General features: G+C 34.8%; 1 protein-coding gene across 1 annotated transcript in view; it reads left to right on the top strand.

Moving 5' to 3' along the window:
- Window positions 1–13,429, top strand: part of SNX29 (sorting nexin 29) — a 133,931-nt gene extending 120,502 nt beyond the window's left edge. Inside the window, exon 21 of the mRNA XM_082772164.1 lies at window positions 8,015–13,429. Coding sequence (XP_082628290.1) covers window positions 8,015–8,144 — 130 coding nt within the window. The 3' untranslated portion in view covers window positions 8,145–13,429. The remainder of the gene's footprint in view (window positions 1–8,014) is intronic.
- Window positions 13,430–18,870: the final 5,441 nt, after the last annotated feature.

Here is an 18,870-nt window from a genome sequence, read left to right as displayed (position 1 = left end):
GCATTAGAGAGGGACCAAGATGATTTACTTTGTAAAGGTTCTGAATCTGATGATACCTGGAGAACTGCACTGGAGCTTCAGGATCTTATGGCCAGCAAGTTACTGTGTGTTTAAATCCTGCTGGAGATGGCAGCAAATTTTGATTCCGGTTAACTTTGTGGGTTTAAAAAAAACAACAACAAAACACTGGGGGAGTGTGGGTATGTTTATCATTGACATTTTGTTTCTTTCTTACAGAGTAAATAATTGAAATCTGACTAAACAGAAAGTCTGATTTGGTTGCTGACTACTGTGGTCTTCTCCATGCTGGCCTGCCTGCTGTCTGTTTAGTTTATCTCTAATCCAACAGGAACGTTGCATCCCAAGTTGGCTCCCAGAGTTATTTACCAGGCAGCGTCATACCTTCTTTGATTAGCTTCCTTTTCTGGGTTGGATGAAATATAAACATTAGTCCTTGTCTTCATTACCAAGAACAAAGTCAGCATTTCCCTTGTTATTCTGTTGACAGTACTTAATTCTGTACTTATACATATTTTCCCATCTTGATTACTTTTGTTTATTTGGAGAGCACACATTTAATTTCAGTACGCCAAGTCTCAAATCCCTCTCTGTGATTGTTTCCAGCTGCAGGTGCTCTATTTCTATGTGCTATCCAACTCAATTTGAAATATTTTAGCTTAGGGAAACTAAAAATAAGTCTAAAGTTAAGAACAATCAAAAAGCTACCAAATATTGAGGTGAAAACATCCTATATTTTCAAGCTTTTAGGTCATGAATCTCTATTAGTATCAAGCTTCTGGTTGGGCTGCAGGAACTTGCCCTTAGTATTAAAAAAAAAAAAAAAAAAAAAAAAAAAAGCAACCGCTATAAAGCACTGTTCTTCACTTTTTATTATTGCTAGCATATCTTCCAGAAACATTATGATATTTCAGGGACACGTCTAGATGTGCCATGAGAATGGTCATGTCAGCTCTCTTCTGCCTCGTTGCCTATATTAATGTCATGGTGTAATCTTCATGAGAAATGAAAAATACTTGAGAAAAGCAGCTGATACCTCTTAACTTGATGGAGCAATTAAAACTCAAGCACTTTCTTGGGAGATCAAAACACAATGTATTGATCACAACTTTTCTTTATAATTCCATTTGCTGTTATGGTAGTTTTAAAAGAAGGGTTTTGTTTTTAAAAATGAAATAAACATGGCAATTTGTGCAGGTGCCTTTTTATGATGGGCAGTTTACTTGCAAAACTAAGCAAAGACAGCTAAGTTGCGTTATTCCCGTGGAGACTATTTAAACTATCCTGAAAAGTGTAAGTGCTAGTGCTTGTGGGCACATATTCTTGCCTGGCTGAATTTGGAGTCAAGAAGAGTGAAGGAACATGGAAGGCACAAAGCTTCTCTACAGGGAAATGTAGGTGGCAGGATTCCAGGACGGGAAACCAGTCACTGCTGCAGTGCTGCCAGCCCTCAGGTCTCAGAGCATCGTCCCCCAAGACGCTAGGTTACGTGGTGTTGCGGGTTAAAAGTCAGACATGGTGCAGTGCATCAGAAATAGGAACCAGGTTTTCACTGAAATTACTCTAAGTGTACTAGTGAGCTCAGTAGCAATGATAAGCATTGACAGGTGGGAAGAAACTTTCCAAGTTTTCAGATTCTTCCTCTTTATGCTATTGGCACAATTAGGCAAATTAGAAGAGATGGTAAATCTCTCTTTTCACCATTTGTCATGAAAGATGGAAGTGTTTTTTGTTTTTTGTTTTTTTTTTTTTTTTCTCTTCTGGCTAAAGAAGAGGTGTGTAGGTTAGAGTGGTAAATATATAATGCCTTTTACTGGCTTCATATATGCTAATGTCTGAGAACACACTTCCCGTAAGCTTTCTGTTGTTATTGCCAATGCCAAACGTATCGATCATGGGCTGTTTAGAAGCTAATTTGGTAATTAAAGTTGTCTCCATGTCACTTTTCAATGCAAACAACTTGTGAATATGGAGGAGGAGGTGTCTGGCTAGCCTCCCTGTAAAGCACTGCTGTCTCAGCACACTGAAATTGCTACTCGTCAAACAGGAATTTTACTCCATTTATTTTCACGTACATTGTGAATCCTGATGCAGGTCTTCTGTTTTTAGTTACCTCAGTGGTTTTTAATAGAAATGTATCCTAGAGCTTTCTCTGCTTTCCTTAAAGATAATTACAGTACTAACAGGAAAAAAGCAAATCCAGATATTCACCAAACACTGTTCTTCTGAAAGCAAATACTACCTTTTATATGAACAACCTTGGAACACGTCCTGCTTCTAAACCATTTGTTCATTCACTTACCCTTCACTGAGAAGTGGTAGATTATAATGCTTACTCAAATTCAGCTAACCCCCGTAGAGAAGAATGCTGTTTCCTGGGGGAAAATGGATACAGTAGCCAAACTTGCCACCTTTAACTAATCATTGCAATACACAAAATAATTATATCAATATAAATAAATAGTACGTTATAGTGAACTTTCTCTTATATGCATGTTCATTGATTTTTGATTTGTGGCTTTCTAGTTAGTTGTGAAGGGATCATTTGCTTCAGAACTGTATTTAATCATTATTTTCCATTTTTGGTGGTATTCCAGCTAAGATAACCACTCCCAGATGTAATACACTTTAGGTGCTCAGATGTTAACTGGTGAAAGGTGATTCTTGTAGGGTTCTGAGCATTTCCTGAATGAAAGAGTGTGCGTGCCATCCAAAATTACACATGGGTATTCCTCACTTCATAGATTGTGACTAATGCATTCTAAACATTCACTGGACAGTTAGTATCTTGGTATGCCAAATTCAAAGTAAAGTCAGTGGAATAAAAAAGGTCCAATCATCAGAATTCTGTAAAGTGTCATGGTTTATGGAAAAAAATCAAGTATCAATGCAGATGATGTTTATGAAGAAAGTCTTCATGCTGATACGGAAACTCATTTGTAGCATGAGAACATTCAAGTTAGGATCATTTGGATTATAACAAATTTAAGCATGATTACAAGTTGGAAGTTATTTCACAGCAAGAAGAGATTGAATATATTATGAATACTGTATTTTGTTGTAGAAGTGTGTATTTTGAAGTAGAAGGAGTTGCATGTTAATAAAGCAGATGAATAGAATATTAGAATAAATGTTCTTCATTTCTTGGTCAATTCAGTTCTAATCTTGAAGGGAATTGTTTTAATAATTTTAATAATTGTTTTAACTTGACAACTTTGCTCTAATAGAGTGTCTTCAGGAATTTCAATGCCAAATTACACTATAGAGGGATTATCTAACCCATGTTGTTCTATTTCTTCTATAAACAGTTGACTATTTAAACTTCCCAGCCCAGTCATTTGTATTAATAGATGAAGATCACTGCTTCTCATTAATAGTTGTATTTCCTTTCTGCATGATTGGAAATGAAGATAGGAATGTGGGTCCAATTATTTTTACACTTCAGCAACTGGAAACAAATATATTAGCCAGAGTAACAGGAGTTACTAAAGTATACAAAATGATTTGATGAAGTCAGAGTCTTAGTTAATAGTGCCACTAAGCAACTGTTAGAGATGATTGTAGCTGGCAGAAGAAGGTGCTAAAGTGTGTACTGGCAGATCAGAATTACACTTTTTTAATAAGGACCTCATCATATAGTATAAGCCTTGTTTAATATTACCTTTTTGAGGAGGCCTGCTGACTGAATCGAGTTTACCACATTAAGTATTGGGATTTTAACCAGAAATTCGATTATCATGACAAATGAAAATATGAATCACACAAGAAACTGTCAACAAAAAGTCATCAAATTTATCTGTCTGCTGACGTTTTTTTTTTTTTTTTTTTTTCATGAGCTATGTTTAACACAACTCAGGCAAAGCTAGGATCATGAGTGTCTCCAGAGATGCATTTCCATGCGAGATATGTGAACAACCTGATCCTGAGCTTTTCTACACTCCCCGGATGTGCTTATTGCAATTATATTCTATTGCAATTTCAGACTGTTATTCAGACTGAAAGTATTTCCAATTTCAGGCATGTTACTTTATTTTTACTTCTCTCTCTAATTTTATTCTGAAGAGTAGAAAAGGAGATGAGAAATAAATTTCTTTATGTAAATGTTCGTGATGTCATTTAAAAGAATGCTGCAGTTCCAGGTGTATGTAAAGAAAAGCGCACAAAGCATGCTTTACATTTTGATACATGGAGAGCCAATGAATGAAGCGTATGAAGAAACTAGAAGCTGATTAAAAAGGCTGGTTATTTTAAGCTGTTTTCTATAGATGCACCTCAGGCAGAACTTGACACCTAGACAAAATCAATGCATCTGAATTGGTATCCAAACAAACGCTGAGCAGATCAATCATGAATGCTTAAAAGCTAAACAGTGACCTGGTGGGAAAAAGGAATTGATTCTCAGCAGGATGCTTTTCTCTTCAGACTGGGACAAGGTGAGAATGCAGAGAACTGGAGCCTCTAGTGCTTGAGCATTCCAGTGCTCAACAGGTTCATGCCTGGCAAGTGTCCAGATGCCTGCCAGACTCAGTCTGGAAAATTAAACCCTGTTAGGACCTCAGTGGCTAAGAAGGTAATAGAATAAAAAGGAGAATATTATGTTAAAACTGAAGTTGTGTAGCTCAGATATCAGATGTAGACTTGAAGAGTAAGTGCTTATCACAGGGACTGGGGGTAGCTGTTCTGGAACAGTTATTCTAAAATAACTACACACTGGTTTAGATTTACATATTTTAAATTTGTATTTTAGTCTGAATAAAACTGTCAGCTATGGGTGAACCCTAAATCATGCCCAAAAATACTAACTGAAAGACTGCTTTCACTGAATAAGACAAATGAGAAAGTGGATTTGAAGACATTGCATGTAGGTTCTTCCTCAGTCCAAAATGCAAATTGTTAAAAATAGATTGAGAACAAGTGTTCCAATTTCATCTTCACGTGCATTTGCCAGAAGAACTGGTAGGATTGCCTTAAGGTGCTCATACTTCTGCCCAAGAGTTCATAGAATATCTGACCTGCCGAACTGTCCAGCAGTGTCTCTGGACAAAAGTGTCTCATTTAATGCCAGAGACTCTATAAGTATCATTTGACCTCAAGGCCAGAGCTAGAATTGTTAAATCTGGTAACAATAGAAGAGGTGGAAGAATAATCTTCCCCTCCTCCTTTATTACCATTGGTTTTGAGGGGGGTTGTTCATTCTTTTCCCAAGTTTAGTTGTTACATTTTCTGGGTGTTCTTTGAAAGTTTGGTTTTAATTGCAGAGCAAAAAGCTAGAGCTGAAATAAGTAAGGTAGATGGCAAATTATTGCATGAGTTTTTGAAGTAGGGAGGAAGGAAAGGTACTTAACATATATACTTGACTAATGTATGACTTCTCTCTTTAAACCTTTTTGTCATTGTACAACCTCCAATTCCATGCAAATGGATCAGGCCAACAAGCAATAACAGCTGAAATTTCAGCTCTTGTTTGTCTTTTTGTGCTGGATGCATGAAGATCTAATTCCTTGGTTATAAACTGCTTTCTGTAAATCTGTGTAACACAGGGATTTGTCTTAGAGTTTGGATTGTAATGATAAAAATTAGCTTAGACATTTAAGACAAATTAGCTCTAATTTGGTTATTAGATAAATCTAGTTTAGGAGTAGTATCATTTAAATTAGCAGAATTACTTGCGATTTTTATTTATTTATTTACATAAATCAGTGATCATGCAGCCATCCTAAAATGATCTAACTATCTCAGCCATTCTTATGAAGACAGATGGATATTAGTTCATATTTCTTCCTTTTAGGGGAATTCATTTTGCATCTTTTGCACTTTTTTCTTTTAATGGTATTTTTCTTCCACAAGGGAAAAGTGACTTCTGCCTTGGGCTGACCCTAATGTCATTTTGTGGATGTGCCAGCAGGAGGAGCTTAAGTATTAAAATGTAGTTTCAAAAAAGCAATCACCAAATTATAGTAATTGCACACAACACAGTGCTTTCTTTTGCAATGTAAACTACCATATAGCCACAAAGTAGCTGTCTGTCAGCCTGACAGAACTAAAGCACTATCAGCAGTGTCCATCCTGCTGGCAAATTAACATAATTTATTTTGAGAAAAGTCCAACAAGACAAAAAAAAAAAGTTTTAATTTCATTGTATATTTGATATTTAGAAGGTTTTATGTTTACATGTTCTGAAAGATACACATTTAATACAAAATCACAGCCCTCTGAAACCACTACCCCATGCTGTTCTATAAACACTAGAGAATACATAGAAAACATGAGAGAATAAATAGTATAAAGAGTAATGATATTCACGTTACTGAAAGCAATCCATGATAATTAGCATAGCTGAAATTGGATTCACATGATCGAAATTTTCTACAGCATCTGAGATAGCAATGTTGAGTTTCAAAATAACTTATCATAGGACTGGGTTTGGAAGTCCTGTTATCTTTGGCAACTAAGAATTAATAACATATGGTAAATTAATTGCATAGCTTGGACTTCATTGACAACAAAAATATAGAATTAAAGATCTAGATTATTATTCTTATTATTAAAGAAGATGAAGATGTATCCCACAGGTGTTTTATGCAGTTTTTTCATGTGAAGGAATTCCTAGTTACCTAGGAAGACTCAATATTATGTGTATGGTGAATCTTAATTCAGAAAAATCTAACTTATTATTTTAACTGTTACTTCAGACTGTTCTGCAAGGAAAGCTAGACAAGCAAAATACACTGTCATTAAAAATACTCCAATTGTTTTCTGTTAATGTTTAACATCTAAATTGGACACATTTTTCTCTGTACTGCTTTATTATTATTTAGCAAATAGCAGCAAATGTGGGCGTTGTAGTTTCAAAGCTAATGGCTACCAGTGATACAGTTACTCTGTCTTTCAGGAGTACTCTGCTTCCTGCAAGTGAATTTTCCACTCAGTCCCAGGACTTGTTAAAGGCCTTTGCTTAGCTAAGATCTCTAAGGTGTTCAAAGTGCTTGAGTGGAGCCTGCATGTGCCTACAGCTTTTATAGGGCTGTCTGAGCTGGGAGGAAAGTCACTGCAGGAAAAAGGGAACTACATAGGGTAAATTCAGTGATTTTAAATATATACATATATATATATATATATATATATATATCATATATGTGTATTTATTTAATATGGCAAGAACTGCAGAAGAACGATTCTTCCGCTATTGACTTGTTATTAACTCACTCTGAAGATAGGTATTACATTTTTTTTTTAATTATAAAAGTACATTTGACTTTGTATGCTGTGTAATTTTATTGCCTAGCTGAGTTGCAATATGCAAAATTTAGTTTTATTTATTGATCTGTATTTAAGAAGCATAATTAAAAACCATATGGAGTCCTCTAAGAGAATGGCAAAAGTACAATGCTATCCCTTTATACTGTAGTTTTCCGAGGAGTCTATAGCCTCTGAATATCACCTAGGTAAGCTGGAATTTTCTGTTACTGCTTGTTGTTGAACTTAATGTATTTCTTCTCAGAGACTTTTCAAAAAGGCTCATTCATCTAAGACTATAGTCTGTTGTGGGTCAGAAGAGACTGAAGAATTCCCAACAGGGATGTATTGCTAATACACTTCATCACGTGATGATACATCCATCCATAATTAGAGGATTGTTAAGTAGAGCATCATGCAAGCTCTTGTCTATTTTGCTTGTACTTTTATCACTTCAAAATGCTTATACCACCATTTCTGAACTGCAACCCATAGAGATATGCTTTTATCCTGTAATTTGCAGTCTTCCATAAAGTATTGAAAGTTCTACTAGTTCTCATTTCTGAAAGAGCTCATTTGTAATTCACACTTGAGATACCAGTAGAAAGAATGCAATTCTGTGTAGTTGAAGATGTGTGCTGTACTTTGCAGTCATGTGCCAGGCTCTCATAACATCTGCTTTTTTCATGTTGAGAGTAACGACTTAATAGTTTGCATATAACATAAACTAGTTACTTCTGTCTTTTTCTTTTCTTCCTAGTGACATTCCACCTTCTGGAGAACCAGTAAGCAAAATCAACCGCTCGAGAGTGACTACCCGTTTCCCTAAACTGTCTCGCAGCCATCAAAGAGAGCCCCGAAGCCTGGAACCTCAGAGCGGTGATCTTTGACCCTTTTTCATAATTGTGAATGCTGGAACCATGTACTTTAAGTTGCTCTGTGATTCCTTCCTAGCTTATATTTATAATTTAAGCTCCTGAAGAGACTACAGCTGCATCAACTTAAATCCTGAAAGGAGACATTCATAACTAAGGGTCATATCCTGATTAAATACTTTGGAAGGCAGTAATCACTTTCTCAAAAGGAATACAAGAGCTCTTCACTGGGGCTCAGCAAACAGATAGGCATTTTATTTGTTTTCTGAAGCTGCATTGCACATATTCTCCTTTGTTCTTCTGAAGTTACGTTCTTCTGAATTCCTTGTTTGTATTGTGTTGTCTCACTTTCTACATATACATTTTTCTGGTCCAGACATGGGTATCGTGTCACCACGATTTATTTTCCTTAAAGAACAGTTATGATTATTACTACTTAATATGTCAGAAAGATGTGCTTGAAAGAACCTCACTAATTTATTACCTTTTGTAAATAGAAATACTTTTTTTTAATTATTATTGTAAACCTCTGATACACACAAAAGTTTTTTTAAAAAAACTTGACAAAGTAGGTGACAAGGGAAAAACAGTACAGGTGTAAAAATAGCTTTTCTATGTTTCTAGTTAGGTGTTCTCAATAGCTTTCATTTGTGGGAAGTAATTCTTTAAAATCAGAGAATGTAATAATTTTTAGTGAAATTTCAGTCTTGCTATAAGGCTGGGTGCAATATTATTAATTTCTACAAACCACCACAAGTATATACAAAATCAGCATGATACAAAAGTGTTTTCAAGTCTTGGGTTATATTTTAGTATTAATTTGTCACTGATGCTACAGAACAGTCCTTCATCATTAACTGGGCAGTTTGGAATTCTTACTCTTTTTTAAAAATCCTTCATATAGTGATAATTAATAATTGCCTGTAATGAAAGTGCCTGTTACCCATCACCTCTCACTGAACAGTAATCTGTGATGGTACTGCTGCAAGAATAACAGAAAAAAAATTGGCAAGAATTATTACAAGTGATGGAAGTCCTGACATGGATTAACTGGAATCCAGTTCAGCATCCATTAGCTGTACTGCCATAGGCAGTTAATTATGTGTCAGCTATCTTCCTTTCTTCATTAAGTTTAAGCAGTGCACACTGAAATTTTCTATCAATTGTATTCTGGTTTTCCATTGTGTAAGAATATCTTTCTTCTCAGAAGTTTTTCTTTTGGAGAGCATTAACATGGTGTATCTTGTCATTTTATTATCTGTTAATTTTATTCAGTTCTTCTATCAGTAGATCATGAAATCTCATGTTACCCTGGAAGAGAAAAAAAAGCCACCCCAACAACAACTGATGATTAATAAACTCTTTACATCAGTGCTCTATCAAAGTTCTGGCAAACTGGAACTTCTGCTTTTCAGACCTGTGACCATTGTGTATTCTTTAGCCAAGCATGGTCCAGTTGTTTAGTGACACTTCTCAAGTAGGGATTCATTATATACAGCAAGTAGTGTCTGTGGCCTGGTACAAAATTCAGAATCCAAAAGGGCAGCTTGGGAGCTAGCCATTTTTTTTTTTATTATTAAAAGGTAAATAATTATTGGTGTTTTGTGTAAACTAAAACAACACATTTATTGAAGAAGGATGGAAAGTGTGTATCTTGTCAGCTAACACCTCTCCAAACTCTTCAGTCTGATACACTGCTGACACATTAAAGTTTGCCTTCGTTGGAAGGAAAAGTAGCTGTAATGATGGTCCCACTTGGAAACAATTTTAAATTAACTTTTCAGAAAATAGAGCCTTGTTTAGTAGAAATATGACACACATCTATTAACACTGAATTGCAAGTAAATCTGAAAGAAATTGTAGTGTGGTATGCTTTGTGATTTATCTGTTTGTCATGTGAGGCTGTATTCATTTTCAGGAAATAACTCACAAATTAAAGGATTCCTTATTCAGAAAGTTGCAAATGGTAAGAATTCTCATTTAGCATAGCCTAAATTAATTTTTTTTTTTTAGTTGCTTAGAAGAAATTTTTCTTGTTACTACATGTGGCTCTTATTTCATTCCTCATTATTTTGTTTCTTGTATTTTCTAATGTATGTATGTAGATCACACGAAAATACTAAGCTTGTTTACTGTGTACAAATTGTTCTTTATTAACTTTACCTGAATTGTGTATCAGCTCCTAAGATTACAGTCTGCAGTGTTCGCCTTGTGATACAAGGTAGGGTAGTGGGTGCATTACTAATCCATTTAAATACCCATCTGTGGTTTCTCTAAAATCTCAGAAGCTAATTAAATTAAGCCTTTCTTCACAAGTCAGCTTTCCCTATTGACCTGGTTACTGCTGAAGTAAGGTGCTTGCATGACTGCAAGGAGATAGGTGTTGATATCTATCAACATATGTGAATGCCCACATTTTTAGCACCTCAGGACATTGTGAAATGCCCTGTCTTTCTGAGAATTGTAATTCTCTGTCACAAGTTCCACTTTTTCATTTATTTACAAAATCAGGGAAGTCTGTTGATGAAGGATGACCAGCTGTTATTAAGAATCCTAGGATAGATATATTGCTTTTATAAAATACCTGTAACTGTAGCAATGATTCTACCAATTGAGTGATCATACCACTTCCTCCTGTGTCACCTAATGCCATGCATGTAGTTACCATTTTTGTACATCTCATTTATTTTTGTACTATCTGAGAGCTCTTAAATCTTTATATCCCCTCTACGGCTTATGCACAGTGAGTTGATGGGTGCAACCAGTTCTTGAACATCTCCATAATCACAGAATAGAGGACTCAGGCCAATCTGATCCCTGTTGTTCCTGCAAGCCTTGGACTACAGCATGGTATGAGGCAGCATGGAGAAACTTGCAGTATCATTTGCATTTCAATTCTGTTTTATATTTAGACATACTGGTCATCTGGATCCTTTAATGACTATTCAAAATAAATTGTGAAAATAAATGGCATTACTTTTTAGTTTTAATGCTGTTCTCTTATCACATGCAAAATGAACAATTTCCTAAGAAATACATGGCAGGCAAGACTTGAATCTTTTGCAGATGTGATTGTCTATCGGTATTAGTATAAATTAAATAATTTTAACTGTGTTTTTTGAGAACCTCATCTATTTAGAGATTTTGTCATTTATTATAGAGAATGCATTGTATTGGCTTTGCTTTTGCATTAAATCAAGTTTCTCAGTAATTATAATAAATTTCCAAGGTTTATATGAGGCAGGATATTGGCATAGTTATAAAGGCTTAAATTGATATGTCCATTAAATCACATCTTAGGAAGATTAATAATTTCAAAGCCAGTCTTTTTTCTGGAATATGTTGTTGATGTGATAGTTGTAATCAGATTATATATACTATTTTACAGAACCTACCACAAGTCATAAACCTTCGTGACTGGATTAATACAAGTATTTAGAGAAAGGACATAACAGTATTAAAGATAATTGGTTCAAAATTGTGACCCATTGCTAAGGTACTTTTTTTTGTATTACAAAATGTTTTATTGTATAGAGCGATATCTGCATGGTAGCTGTCAAATTAATTAATAAGAACCTGCTAATAAATGGGGTTGACTGTCTCAGAGCAGCAAGCTAATAATAAAAGAGACTCAGTAAGCCCCACGTGAACTACTGATACTGTCTGTCAGGACATATTAATGATTTAAAAAATGATATTTTGTTAACAGAATCAGTTATTAGTACTTTCAGACACGGATGTTGTTCTCTTTGATTCAAAACAGGCAGGAATCATAGTTCTGCTATAAATTTCTTGCCATTTCAAATGTTCAACCTACCCCCTTCCACACTTCTGGAGAATTACAAGAATATCTTGTAATTCTGAGGACAGATAATCTATACCTGTGGATAGAAATACAGTTACCTGCTTATAATTCCCAAGAAAAACCTGTGGAACAGCAGTTTAAATGAAAGAGGAAGACTTTTTTTTCTTTTTTTGCAAACACATTTTTCTCCTTGGAAACAACAATACTTCTGTATTGGAGCTTATGTCACTTCTGGAAAAGTGGTTAAACAACTCAAGAGAGTAAAGATTTTTCTCCTTCAATTTCTGTAGGTTAGGATATTTCAGTCAACACCTTGTATCACTACATGGAATATTAATTTGATGAATATGTAGCCATTTCTGTAGTTTCTTAGCATTATGTATTGAAAGACTAACTTCGATGTATGAAATTATATATATGAAATATAGAAATATCAGTTAAGCTGCTTGGTGTTTCACATATTGAATGGAAGATAAAAACTTTCTCTACACAGTGGTCTGATACTGTACATTTCTTTTATTTCCTACTCTGCACTAATTGTACTTTTATTTATTCTGTCCAATTATAGATAACATAGATAATCAGAGCATACTTCTAATTAATGATAGTAGCTTACTTTTTGGTTAATAATGGCATAGAAAACACCATTGAAATGTTTAGAGAGGAATGAATTTCCATATTTACAAATTGCTGCAAATATCAGGACTTAAAAAATACCTTTTTTTTTTTTTTTTTCCATCTAAACAAATGTATTGCAATTCCATGTAGGAGGAATCAGTTTGCTTAACAACTGATTCCAAGGTTTCGGAACTGCTGTCTGTGGTAGTTGGTTTCTTGAGAAAAGTGTTAGCTATTTAGGACACTAAAAATTACAGAAATGCAAATTTGGTTGAATATCTAATTCTGAAAAGCTGCATTTTCTTTCTTCCTGAACACTGAGATAAACAATTAAGTATCTTGTATGTGGGACCAAACCTGCTGGCAAGTAAAGAAGCTGTATTTCCCTTTTGATTTGGGGAATTTTTTTTTTGTTCCTTTTAAACTGTAAGAAAAATTGTATTAATTCTAAAGCATATATATGTACAGTATTCACCTAAGTATTAATAAATGGTTTGTAATATTATTTTATCTTGTTATGCTAATGTTTACATTATAGAATTTTTAAGCAAATGTACATATATAATTTTCTAAATACTTTCTTGTATTTTTTTTTAAATATCCTGTGGTAATTTTGTTGTAATCTGGTTGAAATATACTACTTTACAAGGACAAAAATAAAAAATAACATCTTTTCACATTTGAAATAGAGTATGTTTACACCTTATTTGGTCTTTTCAGCTGTCTCGTAAATGATTCTGTGATTTGTTCATTTTTTCAATGAGTTTCTAGAATGATGTACATAGATGTCAGACTTTAATTTGTTAAATAATCTTATATCATCTTACAAGAAGTCGTATTTATTGACAGAAATCTGGAATATTTCAGTTTATAATCACATATATAGAAAATTCTGTAAAACAGAAAGGAAATCTATGTTACAAGTTTTTTTTCTTGAATGTTTTATTTTTTATTGAGATTTGATGTATTTGGCTATTCAGACTGACACTTTCATATACAGTTAATGACTGGATGCTTCCATATCACGTGAAAATGAGCTGCTGGATTTGGATGCTTCGTTGAAGAGGAAAGTTTTAAATTGAAGCCCTGGTATACATTTAATCAATTTCCAGCTAACAAACAAAGCTGTAATTTAAAAAGATGTAGTGTTAGTTGACTCTAGTACTCACAGAACAGTTTGCTGATTAATTCAATTAAAAATTTTCAAGACACAACTGTTATACAGAGATCTAATTAGTTGAACTGCTCATCTTTTAAAAGAAAAAAAAAAAAAAAGTTGTACAGACACTTACCGTAAAACTCATAATGATGTTTAGGCATCCACATCTTTTAAAACTGTGGTAGTCGAGATATCTTTATAGGAGCTAGATAGCAGAACTTTATTTGAAATTGTCTTTACAATCTGTAGGATTTTCTTGTTTCTAAGCAAATGTGGATGAGACTTCTAGAATACTTCCAGTACTAATAATAGCTACTAATAATTATGGAGTATAAGCTTTTTGTATCTCAATTATTTAAGATCTTAGGCAAAAGACTTATGAAGTTGTAACAAATAGCTTGAAGCCATATTCTTTTTTTTCAGTTTCTGTCTGCTTGAGGTGTACCAGACCACAGACAGCTCCAGGTTATTGACAGGTGCTTGTCTTTGGGCTATAAGAAGTTAAAGCCCTCACTGTGCCAGGATGTACAGAATTTCAGCCCTATGGAACAAGGCTCAGTTCTAAAAGAGTGTTTCTTGGCCACTTGAGCTTTATTTTCTGGTCTAACAACATCTGAGCTTTTTTGCTGCTGTGGGAAGAGTAAAGTCTGATCATCAGGAGAAAGGCAACTAGTGCCATGTTTTAGATTCAGAAACCTGGGCCAGAGAAGCCTGGAAAGAAGAGAGTTTATGTAAAAACCCTTATAGGCCTGTGGCAAAACCAGTGTCTGGCTGAATTTAACTGTTACTGTCCTGATGGTGGGATACTGCTGCTTAATTACTGCTTTCAAAATTCCAGAAAGAGCAAAATAGTTTAAAGGTTCTGCTAATTTTTCCACAAATCCAGGTGAAGATTAGGTTGCATATGGGGACTTGCGCTGCCTTGGTATTTCTATATGGGCCTACAGATTTTAAGGATTTTCTCTTTTCAGGAAAAGACCTGCACAGGATTTTCTGCTTTTCTTCCCCCCAGAAATTTTAAGAAAATGAGGAGAAAGCTTTGCAGACAAGATCTGCCAGAAGAAGAGCAAAGATTATTTTAAGATAATGTTTAAAATAAGATTCTTGCTACTGCTCTTCAGTCTTTCCCAATGACTTTCTAACTAATAAATACTGTAAGTAAACTTGCTCTATTTCAAATATTAAAATAATAGATGACTTACAATATAAAAAAAAATCAGTTATGCTTGATTTTATGATATAAAGTAATTGTGCAAACGATGGCATGTCTGTGTGTATGTGTTTGTCATGCTCATTTTCAGAATTTTTCTTGCAGTTTTTTTGATCTGGACACTAGTAAGAATTTGTTGTGTGTGGTTCCTAAGTAGGATGATTAAAACTTTCTTTTTACTACCAATAGAATACTCCTGCTATTTTCAATGTTTAAAAAAAAATTTCCCAGTATTTTAATTTACATTAACTTAGGCCATTAATTAATTGCACCATTAGATTTCGTCCCATCTAGCTTTCTTCTGAGCAGCCCATTATGCTCTTCCTCAGCTGTGTGCACACGGTGGTGTCTCTTACAGAGTAGGGTGAGCCTCTGAGCTTTCTGTGTTGTTGTTGTTTTTTTTTTTGTTTGTTTGTTTGTTTTTTGTTTTTTGTTTTTTTTTTTTTCTTCCCAAGTGCCAGGCATGCAGTGGCTTGTGCTTTTTCATTGTCTGTGAAGCTATATGTACTCTTACTTGTGCACTTGGGACTTTTGCTCTTTACACCTTCTTCTGTTGAGCTTGTGATATTTTGGAAGTTTTTGTTGGATAACAAAGACCTGCCCATCCCCAGTTTTCTATAACTCGTATGCCCGGCAAATTTCTCTTTACAGAGTGCTTCATCTGACTGTCACTAGTTCATTTTTTCTTTTAAGAATATTTTCATAGTTCATTTTATTCCTGGTGCTATCTGTTTTTCAGATGCAGGTGAGGTACAGGAAGGCTTTGTTTTCCTCAGTGTCTGAGTCCTAAGTCATCAGCTTTGCATGAGATGAGCCTCTTTATAGCAAATCGAACTCACATCTGCCAGAGTTGTCAAATACAAGGCCTTTCTTTTGGAATTACTGTTACAGTAAAACAGACTTCACATTCATATTATATAGCTTCACTTTATGAAAAATACTGGTTGAGAGAATTTAGCAAGAAAAGAGTTAAATCAATGTAACAGTATATTTTATTATATATTATTACATAATTGTGTATTTTTATAAATTATAATGTGCATTATAAACAATTTATTATAAGTTGTTATATATTTTTTAAAATAACTCTTCTTTACTCCCTTGGTTGCGTACTTTTTCCAAGTGCTAATTCATCCATGAATTAAGTCTTTCGCATGTGTGTGAAGTTCAGTGACAGTTTCAACATCTCAATTTCTAGTAGGAAACTAATTTAAGAATACTAAGGTTCCTAATTTTGTGTGTTAAAAGAAAATGAATTTTTCAGTAGTGGAGATCCCCAGGTTCCTTCCAAAGTGGGAATGTGGGCTTATAGATAGGTAGGAAATTAGATATCACTTAATATAGTTAAGTACCTTTCTGGTGACAAGTTAGAGCAGATAACACTTCAAACTTTTGTCATCAGAAATATGTATCTTGTCTCTACTGATGTACACAAGCAAGTCTATTTCTTAACTGTAAGACTAAACAAAGAATCAGTATGTCCTTTGTACTGTGCTCTTTAAGCTGCTGAACTATTTGAAGGAGCTGCTTTTCAGATCTAAGCATTAGATACACATTAATAATTTGTAGCATACAATTTAGCTATTCACTCAAATTTATCTTGAAGCAGCTCAAATTCTCAGTAGACTTTTATTTAATACAGTGATGGAATACGCAGTTTTTCATGCATCCAAAGTGCTACGTATAGCTTCAAGCAGTTAATAACATGTGAGGCATTTTGCAGTGGTACTTTAATTTCAAACAATATATTAGACATACTTGGCATTTTTTTGAAACCATCTGGTTGGTATTTTTTAAGGGTGAAAGTAAAGTGTGAATTGGCAAATGATACATTAGTACCTCTAAGCAGTTTTACTGTATCAGAAAATAGAGGGTAATTGGATACTAGAAAAAAGGAAAACAAAAGAAAGCACACTTTCTGACGCAGCAAGAAGCAAAGGAAAAAGGAGTTCGGACTTCAGTGTAGGAATAGACACAAAGAAGGTATCTGTACTCCATCAAACTGCCACCATATGTTCCATGATGAGATACAACAAAGTAAATAATGTATCTGTTCGGCATTCTGTCAAGCCATAGGACCCTTTGGATATGTCAATAATTAACAAATAACATCTGTTGTCAACTGCTGTATCTAATCAGCAGGGGCAAAGTTTTCCTCCCTGCATGATAGAGGTAGACCGTGATACTCTGCTTTCCCTTAGTAATTGAAAATTTCTTTGACCACATCATTTTATGCAAAACCCCTGCTGATGTGTAATTAATGGGAAATCTGGACATGCAGAAACAGTGGAATCCAGCTAGATTGGCAGTACAATGCTGAGTGAGAGTTTAGAGTTATCTTTGACTAGTTTTCAGTCAGATATACTTTTCCTGACTCCCTAATGTCCTCATGTATATACATACTGCACTTTCAGAGTGGGTGAGCAGCCACTTCAGGTATGTGGAGAGAGCAATAACAGCCCACTACCTCACTTAAAGATGCAGACCAGGTACATGCTTGGTTTGTAGACAACAGGAATTGTAGACAACAGGAAAACAAAAACATGTTAAGTCAGACTTATTGTGAAGTGTATGTTAACTTGTTATCTGACTCCTTTGATACAGAGAAACTCAAATGCAATGTGCATTGAGAACCAGTAAAATGTGAACTGAAAAAGAGCAATTTAAAATCCTGAAAATGTTCTTAACAGAACCAAGTCTCAAAGCTTCTCTCAGTTGCAGTTGTGGAAGTCTGCAGGAGCTGATCTACCTATCCACCTCAATCCTGAATCCATTCTGTCCTGAGAGCATCACAACATTCCTCTAGACTAGGAGGAATATTTAATGCTTTGAAGTAGCTCTGTGCCCTTTATGTGCAGCTGGTACAGCAAAATGCGGATTTGTCAGTCCAAGATCTGACCTTTTATTCATATCCATGTGTTCAAGAAAGATTTAACAGATTTCTTAGAAACCTTGTCCCAGAACAACAATTTGAAGTAATGAGATTTTCCTTTAATCTTCATTAGGATTCATTACACACATAATATGTGATTCATTGCATAGATAATGCATAATCTAATTAGTTAAGATAATGCTCTAAACTGTCTAGTAGGTGGTGCTTCAGTTCGTAAATAATTTTCGTAAATTAAGTAAACTTGTTTAATCACAGTTGGTTGTTGCTGCAGGTGAGTCACTGTGTCAGCGTAGTGTGAGTTTCAAGCATTTCTTCTGCTCCTACCAGACTGGTCTTGGTTGCACAGAATATTTCAGTCTCTAAGATGATCTCTTTTTTCTTTTCTTTATGATAACAAAATACAAACTTTAAATAATAATTGCTTTAACTAACACACAGTAATATCAAGGTGCTGGACAGTGTACACACTCCCATTTTGAAGAGCGCTGCTGATTTTGTCCCTGACTGCTCTGCTCAGCCAACACATGGAATTGTGCTGCTCCTCTGTGCCATTCATCCTCACTTTGGTCTTGACCCATGGGCAAGGGTAAGTTAGGGATGAGAAGCCTGTCTTTGCACATAGACTGTTCTGATATCACTTGAAGAGGAGAGACCCCTTCTTGAGTCTCATATAAATACATTGTAAATGTCATTCTTTCTTGTTGCTTGTTAACTCATGAGGGAGTTGCATCTAGACTTCTGCTGTCTTGGCTGTAAGAAGGGTGCTGAAGAGCTGAAATTGTCACTGAAGCCCACAGAGATGCATTTTTGGTTGCTAAAAAGGAGGCACATAAAATATGGAAAACATTGTCTGACCTGACAATGTAATTCTATTTAAGAAACAGAAAATGTGCTGGATAATATATGCAGACACCTCTGTCATGAAGCCTCATGTGGTTTCACGCCCAATTATGTGTGACCACCTTTGGTTACCATAGCAATTCTCTGTTAATTAGAAACTCACCCTCTGCTCATGGCCTGTTTGTGCTAAAGCATGAAATTCTGCTACACACTCAG

Source organism: Aythya marila (assembly GCF_965140915.1).
Source record: "Aythya marila genome assembly, chromosome: 15".
In the NCBI taxonomy this organism is placed as follows: domain Eukaryota; kingdom Metazoa; phylum Chordata; class Aves; order Anseriformes; family Anatidae; genus Aythya; species Aythya marila.
The sequence above is the reverse complement of the archived record's forward strand: the minus strand, read 5'-3'. Positions and strand labels throughout refer to the sequence as shown.